This window comes from Dromiciops gliroides, chromosome 3 (genome assembly GCF_019393635.1).
Source record: "Dromiciops gliroides isolate mDroGli1 chromosome 3, mDroGli1.pri, whole genome shotgun sequence".
NCBI classification, from domain to species: Eukaryota; Metazoa; Chordata; class Mammalia; order Microbiotheria; family Microbiotheriidae; genus Dromiciops; species Dromiciops gliroides.
The window spans coordinates 123,245,445-123,267,347 of NC_057863.1; the positions used below are offsets into that span (position 1 = coordinate 123,245,445).

At 38.2% G+C, this 21,903-nt stretch overlaps 1 protein-coding gene across 3 annotated transcripts in view; it reads right to left on the bottom strand.

The window, feature by feature from the left end:
* KLF12 (Kruppel like factor 12) overlaps positions 1–21,903 on the bottom strand; it is a 581,101-nt gene that overhangs the window by 298,403 nt on the left and 260,795 nt on the right. For all 3 annotated transcript variants that reach the window (XM_043994967.1, XM_043994966.1, XM_043994968.1), the window contains exon 3: positions 16,174–16,263. In XM_043994967.1, coding sequence (XP_043850902.1) covers positions 16,174–16,263 — 90 coding nt within the window. The remainder of the gene's footprint in view (positions 1–16,173; positions 16,264–21,903) is intronic.

The following is a 21,903-nucleotide window of genomic DNA, read 5'->3' on the forward strand; positions in this document are numbered from 1 at the left end:
TATTCCACTATAAATAAAAGCAAAAGCTATTCATTTAGGAGACTGGCCACATTATATTTCAAGTACTATTCCTGTCTCTCTCAGCTCTCCTTTACATTTGTAAGGATCATTTCCTATGAGACAATGGTGGTATATTTATATAGCAGTAATATAATTTTATTTTCACAGAAATGGACATTTTAAATAAAATTTTGAACGTTCACTAGAATGCTGCAATATAGCTTCTTAGGATGGGGAAAGGAGAAGTATTCTTTGGTGTGTTTTTTTAAAATCAGTGCTCATTTAGCTGTCACTACTATATATATTTATGAATAACATTTCAAACGCTTTCTCTAGTAGCAACTGCCCGATATGCTTTATATTTCAAGAAAGATGTCTACACATGATTAGCCATAGTATTTCAACATGAGTGTTGGGCAGCAGTCCAAGACCCCAGCACTACAGACACCTATTTTAAAATGTCAATTATTGGTACAAGGCAAGAAAGGAATAATTCACAATACCAACACAATCTTACTCTTCATTTGCACATGTATAAAACTGACAATGTAGGACTTTTTTTTTCTTCTTTTTTCTTCTGGAAATCTGGTCTCTGGAAATGCTAGAAACGGCAGGGTGACATTCATATTAAGCATTTTATCAATACTTATGTTAATGGCGAGACATGGCTTTTAAATAGAGAATACAAAATTTCTTGCAGATTTTTGTAACAGAAAGAAAACACAGGAAGCCATTTAGTTTGTTGGCATGTTCTGTGCTTATGCTTCTTCCAAACCTTTTTTATCCTTCCTTAACCTCCCATAGCTCCCCTCCCCACAGTTTCAGCTGAGAATCTTGCCTCATATATTGTAGAAAAAAATGTGAAGCCCATTCTTCTCTACTTGTTCAAGATCTCCAATTCCATCCCACCTTCTCCAAAGGATAGCCTCCCTCTGACCCTCCCTCTTTCACTTATTTTTAATCCCTTCCCTTTTTTCAGCAGCTTCTCTACTATTAAAATCTCCTTTTCTACAGGAAGACTTTCTCAACACCTCTTAATTCTAGTGTCTTCCCTCTTTTTTTTTTTCCTTCTGGGCAACGAGGGTTAAGTGACTTGCTCAGGATCACACAGCTAGTAAGTGTCAAATATCTGAGGCTGGATTTGAACTCAGGTCTTCTTGAATCCAGGGCCAGTGCTTTATCCACTATGCCACCTAGCTACCCCAGTCTTCCCTCTTTTATTTACTTGTTTTTTGTCCTACATACAGTTTGTTTGTGCTTATGTGTTTGCTTTGCTGTCCCCCTCATTAATTAGACTGTAAGCTCCTTGAGGGCAAGGGATTGTCTTTTCATTCTGTTTACATTCCCATAACCTTAGCACAGTGCCTGGCACATAGTAGGTTCTTAATAAGTGTTTATTGACTGACTAATGTAAAAGTAAAGTAAAATGTTTCGCATAGGGTCACAAGATATAGAGCTAGAAGAGACTTTAGAAATTGTCTAGTTTAAACTCCCTGAATTTCACAGATGATGAAAATAAATCCCAGAGAAAAGAACTGAATTACTCAAGGTCATTCTGCTAGTTAGTGATAGAGCAGAGCCTCAAACCAAAATGCAGTGCTCTGACTACAAATTGTGGGTTCTTTCCGCTATGGAATTAACTATCGTCTTTGTGCAGATGACTCCTAAATTTATATATCCAGTCTTTATCTCTCTCATGAATTCTGGTTTCACTTTTCTTGTTGTATATTTCCACCAGAGATCCCATTTGCAAGATAAATCCATCATGCCATAAACTTAACTCATTATCTTTTCCCAAAAATCTATCCCTTCTCTTAACTTCCTTGTTTTACTCAAGGGCCCCACCAATCTTTCAGTCTCTCAGGATCATAACCTAAGTATCAGCTTCAGTTCTTCACTCTCATTTACCTAATACTTCACCTCCTCCCTCCCCCAGATCAGTTGCTATGTCTTATAGATGCTACCTCCTCAATCTCCCTCCCCTTCTCTGCACACATCCCATAACAACTCTAGTTCATGTTATCATCACCTCTCATTTGAACTACGGCGATAACCTCCTGGGGTAGATCCCTGCATCCTGTCTTTCCCCCTTTTTAATCTGTCTTTTACACAGCTGCAAATTTGATAGTCATAATACACACATAATTCCCCCTTAGTCAAGAAGTTTCAGTGGTTTTTTTCTTGGTTTGAGAATAAAATATAAACTCTTCTGTTTGGTATTTAAAGTCATTTACAATTTGGTTCCAGTCTCTTTCCAGGCTAATTCCACATTACTCCCCTTGATATGTATATATATTTACATTCTAATTGGGGAATATATGTATATATATATGAATGAATGAAATGGTATATTCCCCAATTAGAATGTAAATTCTTTGAGGAAAGGAACAGTTTCATTTTCATATTCGGGTTACCAGAACTTAGCACTGTGTTTGGCACATAGTATCCAATTCACCAACATCTGTTGATTGCCAGGTTGACTAATATGCCACATTGCCTCTGATCCACTGGAGCTACTAATGCCCAATGGATTTGGAGGGGTCTCTGCAACACACAAAAAAATGGCCTTAAAACTCTAAAAGGAAAAAAAGTCAAAGCAGGTTGGGCAAAAAAAAAACAACACTGAAATCTATGTATTTATGGAAATATGTTAATGTAACAGGTATAAGATCCCTTGTTAGTCTCAGAAGGAGAAGCATATCCTATCATACAAGATTACATGTGTAATGAATATAACTGAATGTACAAAAAAAAGAAAAAAGAAAAAGAAGCTCCTTATTTCCTTTATGAAAAAAGTCTAGCTTTTACATAAATTATACACTACAGGCATTTCCCCAACTTACAATGCAGTGACTCTTTAATTCAAACTACCAGAAGCAGTAAGCTCAGAAATTCCCTAACTCTGACCCAACATTCACCCTATCTTGTCATCCTTGCCCTGATACGTTAAACCTGTACTCTAATTTTAGCCTAAGCCTTTCTCCAACTTTGGTAGCAGCCTTTTGCTCTCGATAATGACCATTTGAACTTTGGCTCTTTTGACCCATGGTCCCATGTAATGACACGTCCCTTCACTGGCCTTTTTGGTACTGTTGGGAAACACTCACCTCTTGCCCTCACTGACCAGAAGCATTCACTGTGTTCTATTCTTTCTCTACCACAGAGGTCAATCAGGCCCCTTGCCTTATGGACCTCACCTTCAGGAGAGAAAGGACAATTGGGAAATATCATAGAAAACAGTGGAACAAGAAGGGAAGAAGTTAAGAGACAGAGAAGACTGGGTCAGATTTTTTTTGTTGTTGTTTGCCTGTTTTAATGAATCAAGACTTCTTCAGAGGTTAAATAGTGAAAATACAGGGGGATTGAAGAATATGAGAAAGAGTTCTTGGAATACAAGAGTAGCGAATGCAGAGAAGTGATCATCAAGATTCTTCCTTTTTCATTTCAGGAAATAGGACAGTAATCTCCTGGGCTCAGAACTGACAGGGCTTATTAAACGGGCTTTAAGCATTAGGAATACACTACTGGGGACAATACTGTCAAAATGAGCTAATAAGTCTTTTCCACATTTAATTTCTATGATTCTATTACAATTCCAAGTTATACATTCAAAAAGTAACAAGACACTGAGAGCAAAGAACTTGAGAGCAGAAGACTACATAATAGTTTATTTAAATACTTAGCCTAACAGCAGAAAAGAAAGGAGAGCCAAATCCCCTACATTATTTATATAAGCTCTCCTCCATACAGAAAAGTAGAGAAATAAAGCCAGTAATGGTTTTAAATGTTTCTTTCTTTTTTGAACTCTCTGTGATGCCTAATGGACAAGTCTCTCCTCCTACCAACTGTATGGATGCTGGTTAACCTCTGGCTGTCCTCACACATGTAACTCCCTACTCTGATAGTTCTTGCCTCTCCCATGCATGGCAATCATGCTGCATTCCTAACCAATCTTTCTCCACAGAGGGCATCTGGGTGCCCTGGCTCCATGGTCCTTCTTTGGGTCAAGCTGGAAGTTATAAATTAAAAAGCTATCATGGAACAACATCATGTGAGATTTATTCAAAAGATGACAAAGGTCAAAAGCAAAAGATATAAACTAATACAACTTTATCTAAATAATATAAAATACAACACACAAGCTCCAAAAGAAGTTCAGAACAAAACATTTCGGCTAGTACGCTTGCTTTGTTCAGACGATAGGTTTGGATTTGGGTTTTTGTTTTCTGGATAAACAGATGTATTTTAGAGGCTTATGCTAAGATGCATGTTTATGGTGGCATGATAAATTAGATTAGGGTGGACCAATGCCAAACAAAAAAATAAATTCTGATGTTGCTTCTAGGATGAGTTCAATTAGTGATGAATAAGACCAGAGATTCTACCTTCACAGAACTTCTGTTCCCAATCTCTTCAACTCTAACTTTTTAAAAATTTTCAATGAACATTAAGTGTATTCTCATCTGACCCCTTCTGTTACTTTTAACCCTTCCTTCTGAGCCTCCATGGTCCTACCCATTATCTTGGAATGGTAATAGAATGCAATGTTCTTGTGGAAAAAGGTCAGACTGAAAGCCAGAGTGATTAAAAGTCCTTAGTTAGCATATGGAGCTGGTATATCATGGGGATAGCCAGATGTCACCTTTCTAAGGGACTATCCCAATTCTGAATACTCTGATTTATATTCTAAGAATAGCAAGTTGCCCGTCTCACTCCTTCTTCCCAATTTTTCCCTCCTATTCCTTCATACACATTTGATATAAAGTCATCAGTGCCTTTCCACATCCACTCACTGAAAGAATACCCATAAAAAATGAGGGCAGAATCCTGAGAAGTATGCACAATCTTACATCTGCATCGCCCTATATCCAGAAACCATAATTTCTCCTGTGTTCCTCCTTTGCAATCAGCTTTTACACAGTGCAACCATTCTACTTTGCTATGTTTTATTTTTATTAGGAGAAAAGAAGTCTAAATCAGATGGCAAGGAAAGAAGAGAAAAGAAAACCAAGAGTTTGTAAAGCACGTTGATTTAACACCATGCTGCATCCTCTACGGGCATGCTATCTCCTTTAGATCACCATCTTTTGGGGGTAAAATGGTGTCTCTCTTTATGCTCTGTTAAATACCTGACTCAATATGGGCATTTCATTATTCATCCAATTTTGAAAATTATACACTTTGGGTGAACCACCTCAGGGCAAGAGTGACCTAATATTCTATTTTTGAGCACTCTCCTGTTTTTAGAACATCAGTTGCAATCCTCTGATTTTGGCAATAAGCCATCTATTTCCATTTTGCAAACCTGGTCATGCTGAAAGCCTGAGCAACATGAGAAGAGTAAGGTGTCTCTGCACATTTATCTTTATAAGGGAGGACTTGAGTTACTAGGGGTAGGAGGCAAGAAGCAAGATGATTTAGTATTAAAAGGAGAAAGAACACCATAATGGGTACCAGAAGACCTGGATGCTATCAATTCCCAGATCTTGTTGGGTGTGTCACTGTAGGGAAACCACTTGCCTTCCTGAGCCTCACTTTTTCTCATCTTTAAGATGGGTATGGGGGCAGCTAGGTGGCGCAGTGGATAGAACACCGGTCCTGGATTCAGGAGGACCTGAGTTCCAATCCTGCCTCAGACACTTAACACTTACTAGTTGTGTGACCCTGGGCAAGTCACTTAACCCTAATTGCCTCACCAAAATCAAAACAAACAAACAAAAAAGATGGATATGAGGACCACTTGTACTCACTGCCTTATAAAGTTATTGTATGGGGGCAGCTAGGTGGCACAGTAGATAAAGCACCAGCCCTGGATTCAGGAGGACCTGAGTTTGAATCCAGCCTCAGACACTTGAAACTTACTAGCTATGTGACCCTGGGCAAGTCACTTAACCCTCATTGCCCTGCATAAAAAAAAAAAAGTTATTGTGGACTGGGAACTTTTCTAAGTTGTAAAGCTCCATATAAATGTGGTTTGATTCAGTCATCCGTTAAACTGCTCCTACTGCATTATCTGCAGGTGTGTACATTACACCTGGCTTCCCTCTCAGATTCTAGCAAAGATCTAGCATCCCTGGGTATCCTTTCCTTAACACTCATTTCACTGGTTTCAGGGTATGCACAGTCACCCCAGGGAGGTGACTGACAGGGGAAGAAGAAAATGAAGGAGAATGAGAGGAGGGGAAGAAGGGCAAGAGTATGAGGAAAGGATGTGGAGGTCCAGGAGCCAAATGCTTGCTATTGCTTTCTCTGGATGAGAAAGGTCAGCTCTATTTCAGCTACTAACCTCTGAATTGCAACCTCCTCTTCATGGGTAGGCGTTGTTTCATTCACTTTATATACATCACCAGAGCCTAGCACAATGCCTGCCTCCTGCTTAACATATGTTTGGGGGTTTTTGTTTGTTTGTTTTGGGGGGGTGTTGAATGACTGACTGACCATCTCATTGACTGAACACAGAGACTGAAGTTCGCTTAGTCTTAACTTAAAGATTCCCAGTACTGGGGCAGCTGGGTGACACAGTGGATAAAGCACCAGCCCTGGATAGAGGAGGACCTGAGTTCAAATCAGGCCTCAGACACTTGACACTAGCTATGTGACCTTGGGCAAGTCACTTAACCCTCACTGCCCCACTGAAAAAAGATTCCCAATACATGCTGACTCTCTGCTTCCTGTGACTTCAGGAGTTTCAGCTAAAGAAATTAAAGGAGAACTAGAGATATGTACCTGGGATGCGGACAAATCATTGTCAATAAAATCCAGGTATAAAACATGCATGTTTTCAGTCAATTACAAAGCTAAGGGATTCTCATCACTGGGCCAGGAATATTCCTGAATCCAGCCCAGGCACTTAGCCCTCAAATTAGAGTTAAGGAGAAATCCCTGCTAAGATTTTTGGTCTCTCCAAAATATCTCTCTCACAGACAGGCAAAGGACCTGAAATTCCCCAGTAGGATCCTTTGAGTTAAGCCATCCATATCCAGGTTAAAATGTGTACAGACCTCAGAGTGGTGACACAATAAGTTATTATCAGTCATTAACTCCACAATGAGAATTAGTTTATTAGCTCCTTCCAGACTTAAGCAGTCCCCAGCAGGAATGGAAGCAAATACAGCTAGGTTTTTAGAAGAAAGACAATGAAGTTACAGGTACAAAAACAACAACATACAACAGCAACAAGAACAAATAGCTGAAGAAAAGCCCATTTGTACAGGCAGAGTGTAGTAGTCAGCCTCCCACAGTATCAGGACCCAGCAGGAGGGTAGCAGGAACCTGACTTGGGGAGGGGCAGGAAGAGATGGAGAGGAGGCAAAGGATGAAAGGGGAGGCAGGAAGGTATGGATGAAGTCTACTACACAGCTTAGCCTGAGACTGGCCCCTGGGGGAGCATTTGTCTGCTCCTCTATTTCCCCTGGGGGCTATCTGAAATTCCTACCACAGCTCATTGCTTTTCAATTCTTTCTGTTAATACATTTATTGGCCATCCTGACATTATTAAAATCAGTCCAGTTCGTATTTTACTTTCAGGCAAAGCAATCCCTTTCCCCTCCCCCCACAATATGACTTTTACAAGCAGATATATTGGTCGTGCCACACAATCCCTGCTCTGCCCATACAAGAAGGAACATGGCTTCTCTAAGTGTTTTTCTTTGAAGCCAAGGTACTGACACATGAAGATTTCACTGTAGATCAAAAGATTTCAAGCAGTGGGTCACCAGAGAATATTAAATGATAAGCAAATTCATATTTCTAAGGTAATTCTACCAATTTATTAGCAATGCCAGCCCCTGTTCCACAGCAGGGGAAGTAATAATGAAGCTTTGTTAAAGGGCACCTCAAGAAGCTTTTTCATAATGCCATTTCTTCACTTGTGATAGAGTCATTAAAACTCCACTGTCTTCTTGAAACTCTGCACAAGAATTTACACTAAACCTTTCATGCAAAATTAAATATAATGGTTCACTGGGAAAAAATAGTATCTTTTTGGGTGTTCCTCCTGATGTATTTTAATGCAATGACAATCAAGAAAAGGCTTTTAAAAAAGCCCTCTCCCCAACACATCTCAAGGCCCACCCAGAATATTAGACATTGATCCTCTTCTTTTAAATCTTTGAGTTTTCTTGAATGAATGAATGAATGAATGAATGAATGAATGAATGAGGATCTAATAAACACTAGGCATCAGGTGCTGAGCCAGATGCTAGGGTTATAATACAATAGAGAGATAATACTTCCCCTCAGGGAACTTACAATCTAATAGAAGAAGAAAAACATGACAGGTGATAAAGAATGGTGTTTTGGTCTGAGAAGTCACAGGGCTCATGCGTGGAGTCATATGCCCATCCACTGACCCTCCCTTTATAAAAGCAGTGATAGTGTCTATTTGTTTACTATTCCCAGAGTGAGTAGGAAAGGGGAACATTCCCAGGTACAGGAAAGGAAGATGGCAAAGATGAAATCCTATGCTGATTTGGGGCTAGTTAGATATAGTGGGCTCCCAGCAATCAGGAGAGCAGAGGTCAAAGGGAAAATAATACTAGAGATGATTATTTCTAGGATAGGATGTAAAATACCAACATGCCACTGGCATCCACTGGTTCCATCAATTTCCGCAAAGGACTGGCACAGGAGTGTCACCCACCTGTTACTAGTACTTTACAAAAAAATAACAATATGCCTGAGACCCCAATATCTCCTCCCCCTCAACCTCTAAGATTCAAGATTAATGCTCTATCATTAATTAATTTAAGAATTTTCTAAGAGTATTTTGAGATACCTTTTGAGGTATTTTGTTCATTTTAAAAATATTTATTCATATGTTTATTTATTTATTTTTGAGGTCTTAGAGGCATGTTAGATCAGGGATTCTTTTTCAGATGTGGGTAGTAGTAGATGGCCACTGAGGCTCCATCCAATTCTGAAAATTCTAGAATTCCATTAAATAGTTTCAGATCAAAAACATTTACTATGCATGGTAGTATGTGAAAGGTCCATTAAAAGGGCAGCTAGGTGGTGCAGTGGATAAAGCACCGGCCCTGAATTCAGGAGGACCTGAGTTCAAATCCAGCTTCAGACACTTGATACTTGCTAGCTGTGTGACCCTGGGCAAGTCACTTAACCCTCATTGTCTTGGGGAGTGGGGAGGGAAGTACATTAAAAAAGTAGGCATTTGGGGGCAGCTAGTTGGTGCAGTGGATAAAGCACCAGCCCTGGATTTAGGAGGACCTGAGTTCAAAATCAGCCTCAGACACTTGACACTTACTAGCTCTGTGACTCTGGGCAAGTCACTTAATCCTCATTCCCCCCCACCAAAAAAAAGTAGGTGTCATAAAGTGTTTAATAATCTAGTTGGATTAAAGTTTCTTTGTTTATATATACTTTGTTATATATACTCAAATCAGTTCAATTGAGAAGATATTTATTAGGTATGTACTAACAGTGTGATAGTGAGTTTGGTACTTTATTAGGTACAATGGTTGGTAAAAATAAAACAACCAAAAAACTGTAAGCTTCCTATAGGGAACAGATCAAGCTTCTCTCTTTGTCTTTGCATAGTACTGTAAAGTTGTACGGTGGCTAAGATTCTAGCTATACTGTCCAAAATATCTAATGAGTGGTCACCAATAAATTAGAAGCTTTATAAAGAGTTTAGACTTTTAAGTATTTATTAAGGAGCATAAGAATTGGGTGAAGAGAGAGAGAAAGAGGCCTAGATTCAGCTGTCTATCCCAGGGAGCCAGCATCTCCTGCTCCACTGCCCCCTGAGGTCCTGGCGAAAGAGAGTCTCGCCCCTTCTTCGCTGCACAAGACTCCTGTCTAAACCAGAAACATTAAACGTCACTTCCTGACGCCAAGGAACTGACCTTCCAAGCCACATGGCTTGCCCTCAGATGCCTCCGCCTCATGGTGGAGCTTTCCTACAGTATCTCTCCAGCAGGGGCGTCACTCTAGTTGTCACAGTACCTAAAACAATTATCATCCATAATGATGGCTTTCAGTTTCACATCTCCATCTGAACACCAAGAATTGGATGTCACATGGACACCTCCAACATATTCATCAGCTATCATGACAAAAGCTCCCTTCGTCTTTTGCACTTGTGGGTAATACCATCCTCCCAGTCAAAAAGTCTCTCAACTCTTCGCTCTCTCTCATCCTACATATCCAACTAGTTTCCAAGCCCTGTCCTTTCTACCTTCACAACATCTCTCAAATATGTTCCCTTCTCTATTTTAACACTGCCACCACCCTCATCACCTCAGATATAGACTACTGTATTGGCTATTGGTTGGTCTCCCTCCCATCCGCAGTCCAGTCCAACCTCCACTCAGCTGTCAAACTGATCTCCCTAAAGCACAGGTCTGACCCAGTAACCCCCTATTCAATAAACAACAGTGGTTCTCTTTGGCCTTTAAAGCCCTTCATAATTTGACTTTAAAAGGTGGGCCTCCTTCTACCTTTCTAATCTTTTTACACCTTACTGTCCCCTCCTCTATACCCATGAATCTGCATGTAATCCAACATGGGCCACTTTGCTATTCTTTTGAAAAAAACACTCTTATCTTCCAACTAGGGGCATTTTCACTTACTATCTTACATGCTTAGAACACTCTTTCCTTATATCTACATCCTGGCTTCCCTCAAGTCACAGCTACTATCCCACCTTCTACAAGAAGTCTTTCACAGTCTTCCTTAGTCTTAGTATTTTCCCTTGGAGATTATCTCCAATTTATCTTTTATATATCTTGTTTGTACATTAACTATTTGTTTTATTTATTTTTAATTTATAGAAAAAAACAAGCATTTCCATAACAAAGTGTATTTTTTTAAAGGATGATTGAGCATGAAATTGCAAATCTATTACGTACAACTTGCTACCTTTTAAATATCATATTGTGTGTTGCATGTTGTTTTCTCCATTTGACAGTGGGTTCCTTTAGAGTAAGAACTGTCATTTCCCCTTTTCTGTATCCCCAGAGCTTAGCAAATCTAAGGCTCTTCTCTCAAAACTTATCTTTGACCTCTGTGGAACATGTAATGCTATTGATCATCTGCTCTTGAATACTTTCTCTCCTCTCTAGACCTTCATTTTTCCTCCTATCTCTTCAACTGCTTCTTTTCAATCTCCTTTTTGTATATTTTCACCCATATCAAAGCCCCAAACATGAGTTCTATCCTAGACCCTCTTTTTTCTCTAAACTATCTCAATTGCTTATATCATCAGCTCCCATGGGTTTAATTTCCATCTCTTTGCAGATGGTATACAAATAGATCTATACATGCAGCCCTAGTCTCTCTCCTGAGCTCATTCAAAACAGAACTCATTACCTTTCTCCCCAAACCTCAATGCCTTCTAAGTTTCCTATTACTGTTGAAGGAACCACTATTCTCCCAGTCACCCAGACTTGCCATTTTGGTGTCATCCTTGACCTATCATTCTGACTTACACCACAAAACTAACATATTATTAAATCTTACCATTCCTACCTTCACATCAAGTATATATCTCTCCTCTTCACTCATACAACCATCACCCAATTTCAAGCCCTCTTCTCTGACCTATAGTATTGCAATAGTCTTCTAATTATTATCCCTATTCTCTCAGGTCTTTCCCTACTCTACTTGATCTTCAACTCAGTTGCCAAAGTGATTTTCCTAATCTGACAATCTTATTTCCTACTCAATAAATTCCAGTATTTTAAAAAACTATTGATACTTCCTGAATCAAATACAAAATCCTGCATTTGGTGTTTACAGCCCTTCATAATCTGGCCCCTTCCTATTTTTCCAGTCTTTTTACAGTTTACTTTCTTCCACATACCAAACATCAAGGATTATATCCTCCTTACCATTCCTCATACAAGAAACTCTATGTCCTTGTGTATTTTCACTAGCTGTCCCCCCATGCTTAGACTTTTCTCTTTTACCCTCTACCTTCTGGCTTCCTTCAAAGATCAGTCCCTTCTGGTTCTAAATCTTTAATCCTATGAAAAGGGGAGAATATGAAATCAGGCCCTCTTACTCTAAAGTCAGTAATATTTCCATTGTTTTATTTATAATTTTAAAGAACATCACAGGCACATCATTATGCTCAATTCAATGGAACTAACATATATGACACAACTGCCTTATTTAGAGTACTATGGAGGAAGACAGAGCCTGAGGAAGGTACATAGATTAGATAAGATATGGTCCCTGATCTCATGGCACCTGTAGAGTGATAGTTGAATACAACATGTACACGAACAACCATAAAGTTAAATTTGCCCACGGAAAGAGAACATTTGAGACATAGTCACAGAAGGGAAACCAGAAATCATTTTAGGGGATAGGGAATATTCTGCTTTGGCTGTGCTATAGAATAAATAGAAGGCCAATTATTTGATAAAGATGAACAACTAGAGTGGTACCAAGTTGTAGAAACTTTACTCAGTAATCACCAGGGAACCCAAAAAGATTTCTGAACAAAGGAATAAGATGAACAAATCTATATAATGAAAGAAATGTACAACAAAGTTAACAAGCTAATACACAACTTCAAATAATAAAGTGTTTTATTCAAATCTTTCTCAATAGGAGGATGAACTGGTGTAATTTTTCCGCTCTTTCAGAACTATCGAAAAAGACATTTCAAAAAGAATTGAGGAATAGATAATCAACTAAGTATTTAATTTCTTTCCAGTATCCATAATCAGAATTAGAGTAAATGATATCAATATATAAGCATAGCTCGTTTTTACACGGATAACAAGTAGATAATTTTTTAAGTAAAGAAACATTTGGTCAAACTCTCAGGATGTTATTCCACATCTGCCCGTTAAAATACATTAAAAATAATTATGTTGGGATAAAGATCAGATGGAGTTTCTCTTTAATCAGTGAAACCAATGTAAAGATGGGCTTTTGCAGTGTGCTACAGGGGCAAGTCCCTTGCACTCAGTCAAACCTTGTTTCAAACTCTGCCCTTCTAATTTCTTGTGGAATGAGCTCAGATTAGACATTTAGCTGCTTCCAAGCCTCTGTTTTCTCATCTGTGAAATGGAGTTAACAATATTTGTATGATCTCCCTCCCAGGTTTTTTAGGTTGAACATGATATATAAGTGTGAGTTCTTAGCCTTTTTCTGAACTTCATTCAAATTCAACTTCAAAAATTAGATAAGGATGATCAAGATGATGCTTGAAGATGGCACAATACTTTCTGCTTTTCATCAGTAGTCCAAGTTGTGTTTTCTGGTTTGTTGCTCATGATTTTCCCGTTACCTTCTTCATATACAACACATAAACACACACACACACACATGCATGCTCACATGCATGCAGATAGATTTATTGCTTTTTGAACTGAAGTATTGAGTCATCCTATAGTAACGGTTATGAAATATAAATGGATTTTTCATTTCCTTCTCATCAAGAAAGGAAAAACCAATCATACTTGAAATTAAATCTTAGAATATATTCACTTCTCTGTGGTCAAAACTTATGTGCTATAAAAATTATTTTTATATACTTATATTAAAGGATCCCTGCACCAAAGAATAAACCAGCAAAGGAGGCTTCAGAGAAAAAGAAATCCAACAAAAAGTGATGAGGGAGAGTTGACAGTTATGTGATGAATTTGGATGGGGTAATCACCAATCGAGTCTGGTCACAAAAGTCACTTTATTCAATCAAGTAATGCAGAAGCATCCCTTAAGTACCTATTGTGTTCACAACACTAAACTAGACAATAAGCATGCAAATAAAAAATCAAACAAGATAACCTCTGCTTTGGGAGAGTTTCCATCCTCTAGTATTATTTAATATGGATTTTACATCTAGGTTGACCAGATTTCACTTGATGATCATGATATATTCCTTCGTGCTTCGCTGATATAAGTGGTAAGACACTGTCCTAATTATGACAGCTACTTTATAGAAATAGGAACATTCTGATGTAGATGACAAGGGTAAATAAGAACAAGGAAAACCAGTTGTGCTAGGTGACATAGAACAAGGGGGCTGAACCTGAAGTCAGGAAGATCAAGTTCAAGTCCAGCGTATGACACTTACTGGCATTGTGACCCTAGACAAGTCACTTAACCTCCACTGGCCTCCATTTCCTCATCTCTTAAATGGGGTTTAATGACAGCACTTATCTCCCAGAGTTGTTGTAATGATCAAATAATATTTATAAAGCACTTTGCAAACCTTAAAGTACTATATAAATACTGCTACTTTTTAAAGTTCATTTAAAGTTCAGCTGTTCCAACTCCCTCATATTAAATGAGAAAACTGAAGGCTGAAAAAGTTAAGTAATTTACCTAAGGTTCACATTGATAGTGAGGCAGCTAGGTGGTACAGTGGATAGAGCACTGTGGCTGGAGTCAGGATGACTTCAGTTCAAATCTGGCCTCAGACACTAGCTATGTGACTCTGGACAAATCATTTTACCCTGTTTGCCTCAGTTTCCTTATCTGTAAAATGAATTCTTGAAAGAAATGGCAAACTATTCTAGTACCTCTGCCAAGAAAACCCCAGATGGAGTTACAAACAGTCAGAAACAACTGAAAATGACAGAACAAAATACATTGATGGTAACAGAGCCTAGACATGAACCCCTCTGACTTAATAATCAGTGGTTTTATTGTTTTTCTCCCCCATTGCCCCATGCTGCAACCTCAGTCAAGAGAGCCAATGCCACCATTATTTCTATTCATTGGCCTTTCTTAGTGGCCTTAGTTGGAAAATAAGTGAATTCTAAATATACTTATAACTCCTCATACACAAATCTCAGAAACAAGGCTAAGGTTATAAAGCCTCACCAAAGTGTTGGTAATCAGAAAAACAATTACCTTTACTTACATAGTACTTCAAGGTTTGCAACGTGCTTTAGAAACAGCAAACCTGAGACAAAAGGAATGCAACATCATTATCCTAGCTTTTTAGGAGAGGAAACTATAACCCTGTGAGTTTCAGTTACTTGCCTACTGCCACATGGCCAGTAGACATCTGAACTGGAATGAATCAATCAATGAATCATTGAACATTTAAGTGCCTACTTCATGCCAAGTGCTGAGCACTGGACCTGTCCCCACACCTTTTACTCAAAATGCTATTTTTATCATCTACACCACTTTTGTTCCATGTAGGAGGCCATCCTAATAGTACATTTGATTGCTTTATAACAAAATTATTTTGGGACATCATAATCCATTTAGATGGTGTCTAGAACAGACCCACTTAATTCTGCTTTATAGCAAATGTTGAGATTCCACAGTATCATTGTGAAAATTATTATAATTGTCCAATGGAAGCAATGTATAATATTTTATTCAGATTTTAGAAAAGCAAACCCCTCGCAAGTACCAGATCACATATTTCTTTGTTTTTTTCCTACCTCTAGTTTTCCCCACTAGCTTAAAAACTGTTCCATAATTCAGATAGCCAATATGCAGCCTTTATACAAGGCATTATTTCCTTCCTCTCTCAATGAAGTGATCAGCTTATAAGATGACGCAATCCCACTGCCCTTATCATTATTTTAACTAGCAGAGCTATAAATGTTAACAGTTGTGAAATTATCCATGCCCTTTTAAAAAATCCAGCTGCAATCTCAGACTTTAAATTTTTCAGTAGCCATGAATTAATTCAACAGTTAGGAGATGTGTTTAAAATAGTATTTCTACTTGCTTTTACAGACACTTCAAATATACTGACCTTCAATTTGATCAAGTATCCCCTTCTTCTTATGGTGTGAAACAGGATAAATTGAAATGTCAATAGAAAAATTCATCCTGCAAACACATGAACTACCCTATACCTCCACCTGTATTCTGTTGTTTCCCCATTTTTAAAGACCCAAGCTACAGTGAGAGACTAGTCTTACCTTTCTTGGTACTTATTCTTTCTTTCTTCTTTGTTTTGGATTTTTATTAGGCTTTTCAAAACATTTACCAAGCTACATCTAAGTAGTGACCATATGGTTCCCACGAGGTGAATTAATACACCTTCCTAAAGGCCAGATTGCCTGCACTCACAAATGGGTAGTGTTTGAAGGGGCAGACGGGTGGGTATTATTCAGCATAGTGGAGTGTTACACATGTGTCTGCTAGAGACCTTGGCTTAGGTCTGGAAATGATTATCTCTATCAGGAAAAGCGTTGGGGGAGGGAGGGTTCAGAAACCTCAACTTACCCCTTGTTCAGATTCCAACAGCTCTGTTTTGACTCTGACTGCCGGCATCCCATCAAGCATTAACATTCTGTTCTCAAAGGTGCTGATTTTCTGAAAAGAGAGAAAGAGGAAAGGAAATAAACTATAAAACACAAAAGAATAGTTCTGGCATCTGCCTTCCATGCTATACATCTTGTACGGCTAAACTACTTTTTAAAAGCAATGAGGTATAATTAAATGAGAATATCAGCATAACCAATTATACCTCCCTAATCTGAAATTTCATTTGAAATGATGTCCAGGAAGTTGAATTAATCAGTCTGATTTTCTGACCTCTGGCTTGGAGGTCAGGCTGCAATAAACCAGAGTAGGGAAGCCCTCCCTCAATTTATGTAGGGCTGGAACAATTCATCTCACTCCTGCAAGAGTGGTGGAGGGAGGGATGGGTCAGATTTTTCCATCCCACAGCTCTGAAAGCGGCGTGAACAGGAAAATTGGATGGTCTAAATCACACCTAAAGGATAATCGGTTTATCTGAAATGTATAAATTACTTTAAAACAAGTACACAGAGTACAACATTCCAGGAATAAATCATTTTGATAATGATAACAAATTCTAATCACATTCAAACTTCCTTCAAATGAGTTCTCCAACGTTTTGCTTCTTGACAATTTAGGCATCCTATTAATATATCCCATGGTACATGACTCAGAAGACTAAGTAAATATGAACTACTAAGTAGTATAAAGGCATACTCCTAGAATAAAAACCATTTACTTTCTGAATTAGGTATTTTGTTGTGGTTTTCACTCAACAAAAATCATTTAAGAACAGCTAACTGGGGTGACTGGATATTAACCAAATTTGTTTTCTATTAATACTTACAATCTCTGTATTTTCTTAAGGTATTGAGGGGTCACACATGGCCGTAAGAGATCATGTTTCGTTTTTTAAGAATTGCTAAAATTTGGCTCAAAGGGTATACATTTTCATTGTAGCCTTTATCTAAATGTACTTAAAATGTTTGGAAAATGATTAAACTATAGAGATTCAGAGTGTACTCATATTTTTTCCCCAACCAGACAAGGATCTTTTTTAAAAAATGCAGATATGATTGAGGTGGATCTGCTCAAACTATCAAGGTAGTATTTTTTTTTGTATTGTAGTTATTTGTATATACATCTTATCTCTCCAGCTAGATTGCATGCCCTTCGAGGTCAAGGATTGGGTTTTATTTACCTTTGTATCTTTCCCACAGCCTAGTATAGCCCTTTGAATATTATAGGAGGTTTTTTTTTTTAATCATAGAATTTCAGAGCTATAAGACTCGTGTGATCTAATCTGTATTTGAATAGGAATTCCCTCTAACATCTGTAGCTAGCAGGAATCCAGCCTCAAATACTCTAATAAAAGAACCTACTCTTTTCTGAGGATGCCCATTTCACTTTTGGATACCTCTAATAGTCACTAGATTGATTTTCCCCCTTCTAACAAGCCAAAATCTACCTCTTTCAAGTTTGTACCATAGCTCTTCCTCTTTCCCTCTGAGGCAAAGAACAACCTTAGAACTGCTTCCTTATGTCCACTACCACGCTCCTCTTGTCCCTTCTATAAGCCATTCCCCTTTTTCCTTCCATTCCCTTTCCTTTTTCCTTCTCTCTCCTTCAGGATACTCCTATCATCTCTAGTCATCATTTTATCTCTTCTCTGGGTAGTCTTCATTATCTCTACACCATCCTACCCAGAATTAAACACAGTACTTCTAATGTGGTCTGACTAGGACAGAGTGCCAGGGCATGATCAAAACTCCTCTTTTGGGATACTTATACTTTTCTTAATGCAGGCTTAGTTCATTAGTTTTTCTGGTTATCGCTGTGTTGGTTCATATTGAGCTTGTAGCCTACAACAGTGTTCAGGTATTTTTAATGAAATGTCTAGTCCCGCCTCTCTTATATTATTTTTGCAAGGTTTATTTTATGAACTCATGTATAGGCCTTTATATTTATTCCTTTTAAATTAAGATTTGGCCTTTTAGTCTAGTCTATTGAGAGATCTTTGGGGATTCTGATGTTTATCTAAAATGTTACCTATTCCTCTCAGCTTTGTGTCATCTGCATTTTGAAAAACATGTCATCTATGCCTTGTTGATTATTAAAATTTTGATTAAAGTATATGTTCATATGAAAATAAAACAGCCATGTGTATAAAAGGTTCAATGTGATTTCTGGAAGTATTTCTTTTTCCTCTATGATGGCAAAAAAATAGTTGGTTATCTACTAAGAAAATCTTTATCTCCATCCCCAACTTCCTCCGAATTCCGGAATCTACCTCCCAAATATAAGTTAATTATTGCCTACCACCTCTAGCATGCTTTTTGCTCCTAAATTCCTTATTTGTTTTAAAAAATGGCACCCCTATCTTCCTGCCACCCTTGCTCCAAACATTTGCCAATTATTACTTAATCCTCTCTCCATTACCAACGCATGTTCAATTGGTTACAAATCTTATCATTTATACCACACCTCCTATTTTCCCCATTACTGTAGAGGGAAACACCATCTTCCCAGTCCCTCAGGCTCACAACCTAGGAGTCATCCTGGATTCTTCATTATCTCATATCCAGGCTGTTGCCAAGATCTGCTGACTTCACTTTTGTAGTATCTCTCAAATAGGCCCCCTTCTTTCCTCTGACCCTGCCACCACTATAGTACAGACCCTCATAACCTCAAATCTACTAGTCTCTTCCCACTCCAATCCATTATCCTTACTCCCACCATATATTACTTAATCCAGTGACACTGGCCTCCTGCTTGTTCCACAAACAAGACCCTCTGATTCTCATCTCCATGCATTCTGACTTTCCCCCATTTCTGGAATGTTCTCCCTCCTCTGCTCAGACTACGGACCTCACTGGCTCTCTTTAAGTCCCAACTAACATCCTGCCTGTTTGAAGAAGCCTTCCCTAACCCCTCTTAAATTTAGTGATTTGCCTCTGTTTATCATTTCTTATTTATCCTCTAAATAGCTTGCTTTGTAATGATTTGCTTACATGATGCCTCATCCATTAGATTATAAGATCCTTGAAAGCAGGAACTATGCTTTCCTTCTTTTTGTATCCCCAGCATTTGGCACAATGCCTGGCACATAGTAGGTGCTTATCAAATTTATATTTAATTGAATTATACCTTTGCAAGAGAGCTCCCATTTATTTTCCATTCCCACTAACACCACTTTATGTCAAAGCCCCATTACCTCTGAGCTAGACTATTTCAATAGCTTCCTCACCAGTGTCCCAGTCTCTAAATCTCCCTTTGGCCTAAATCTAGTCTAGACTTAGATGACTAGAATAATCTTCATAAAGCATAGTACTAATCAACTCACTCTGGCACTCTAAATTCTCAATGGCTGTATATTTACCACAAAATAATGTCCACACTTCTCAACCTTGCAGTGTCCTGTCCAAAGTCCTTAGCTGGTGCCTTACACATAGAAAACAATTAATGTTATTATTGTTATTTTTGTTTAAGGGAGGTACCAATACAGGCCTATGATTCTGACTGGCATCCCAGTGTGGAAATGCCCTATGCCAATACAATTGACTCTTCTGCAATTTAAGAATCTTTGAGAGTTGCCTATAACACAGAATAACTTGCACACAGTCACACAGCCAGCACATATAAAAATTAGGACTTATCCTTGGGTCTTCCTGACTCCAAGGACAGCCTTGTACTCACTATGCCATGCTGGCTCTCTATAGGATAATAAAATATTACATTTTAATAAATGTTTGTTACACTGCATTAATTTAGTCTCATACTCAAAATATCCCACAACTTGGCTTCAAACTACCTCCCCAGCTTTACCTCAGGTTCCTTCTCCATTGTGGCAGGGAGGTATAGAGGAATTCCTTGCCCAAGGCAAGGAATTCACTTATCTTTTCACTTATCTTTTTCACTTCTTAGGCCCAGAATGCCTTTCCTACCCTTGTCTCCATCCTTTGAAAACCATTAAGGTTCAAATCAAATGCCACCCTCTCTATGAAGCCTTTCTCCTAGATAGAAGAAATGACTCCCTCCTTTGACCTTTCTTGTGACTTTGTACTTTCCTTTAAAATATCACATTACATATTATAATTATTCACATATAGGTCTTAATATTTCTATTACATTGATAGTATCTTGAGGTTATATACCTGTTTTATTTTGCTTTTATCTGTAAGTCCCTAGGCACAGAAATGATAAACTTAGTAAACACCTAGTAAATATTTATTGAATTTAAACGATTATTTTTTTCTACTTTTTGTCATATAAAGTCCTTGTTTCAAAAAGTTCTATCATCAATTAATAACAGAATGTAACAAAATATCGTTAAGCTAAGCTGCCATTTGTTACCTTTGAACTTTTCTTCGTAAAAATACGTGTATTTGGGGCAGCTAGGTGGCGCAGTGGATAGAGTACCGGCCCTGGAGTCAGGAGTATCTGAGTTCAAATCCGGCCTCAGACACTTAACACTTACTAGCTCTGTGACCCTGGGCAAGTCACTTAACCCCAATTGCTTCACTTAAAAAAAAAAATTTTTTTTAATGTGCATTTTTTTAAGAAATTTTGAGAAATGACATTTACAAAGACCTCTTCACTAATGGTCACTATGGGAAATCAACTTTCTTTGATACTTTGATGATGTCACACTGCACAGTTAAAAAGTAGAAATTATTTCTTCAATGCCTCTCAGTCTGTTGTCATTTAGAAACAAACAAAAATTACTCATGTTTCATTTTGTTTTGTTTTCCTCCTAGGAAATGTACCTGAGACTAGAGTAATTAAAAAGCAAGAAAAGGAGGAAAATTTCAAAAACCTTCACTCTTGACTTTTCCAGTTTATCCAAGTTTTTGAACCTGATGTTTAGCCTAGAGCATGAGAAATTATAGTCATACAGGCCAGCTAGGTTAACATGTTCCAAATTTGAAATTTCTCTTTCCCAACAGGCCAGTTCCTTGTTTACAAATCAAGAATGGATGTCCTAGGGCATCAATGACTTCCATGGTTTGGATGCTGGAGGTGGGTGGAGCTGCAACCTCAGCCAGCTTGGCATTCCACCATCCAAGGCTCTGGAAAGCCTTTATCCAGCCAGCTAGGAAGTCCCTTGCCTTTGTGATTAATAAGAATAATAGTTAGGTTATGCAGCAAAATCAGGAATCTACCATGATAAAGCATCCCGTAGGCTGTTTAGTTTGTAGACAAAGAAGGATGAGCTGATATTGCTTCATATCCCCGAGGAGGTCTTACCCAGATGAAAAAGGGAAGAAGCTTCCTTCCCTATGAGGAAGGCACAGGCAGGAGTGGGGGCGGGGGGGGGGGGAAGAAATAGACAAAGAACGATTCTAGAAAGGCAGGTTTAATGAACTGTTAGAATCTGATTAGAGGCTAATGTCCCTTTTAGTGCTCTGTACCAATTTACAGCTGATATACTTTAACCATTTTCCCACTGGCTGTGATAAACTCATTAGTTTAAAAAATGCAAGCTAACCAGAGTCTTTGAAGTTAAAAACTGATAAATCATGAAAACCTGACTGGTTCATGTACCATTTAGCACATTCAAATCCAACTATATTTTCATGGTGAGATTTTTCTTTTTTTCTTTTGTTGCTTAAATTTGCATATCCTAAAGGCATGATATACCTTTCCAGCTCAAATGTAGAAGTGAACAAAGTAAAACAATCTATGGCATTGTTTTAAAGACACCAAGCCTTT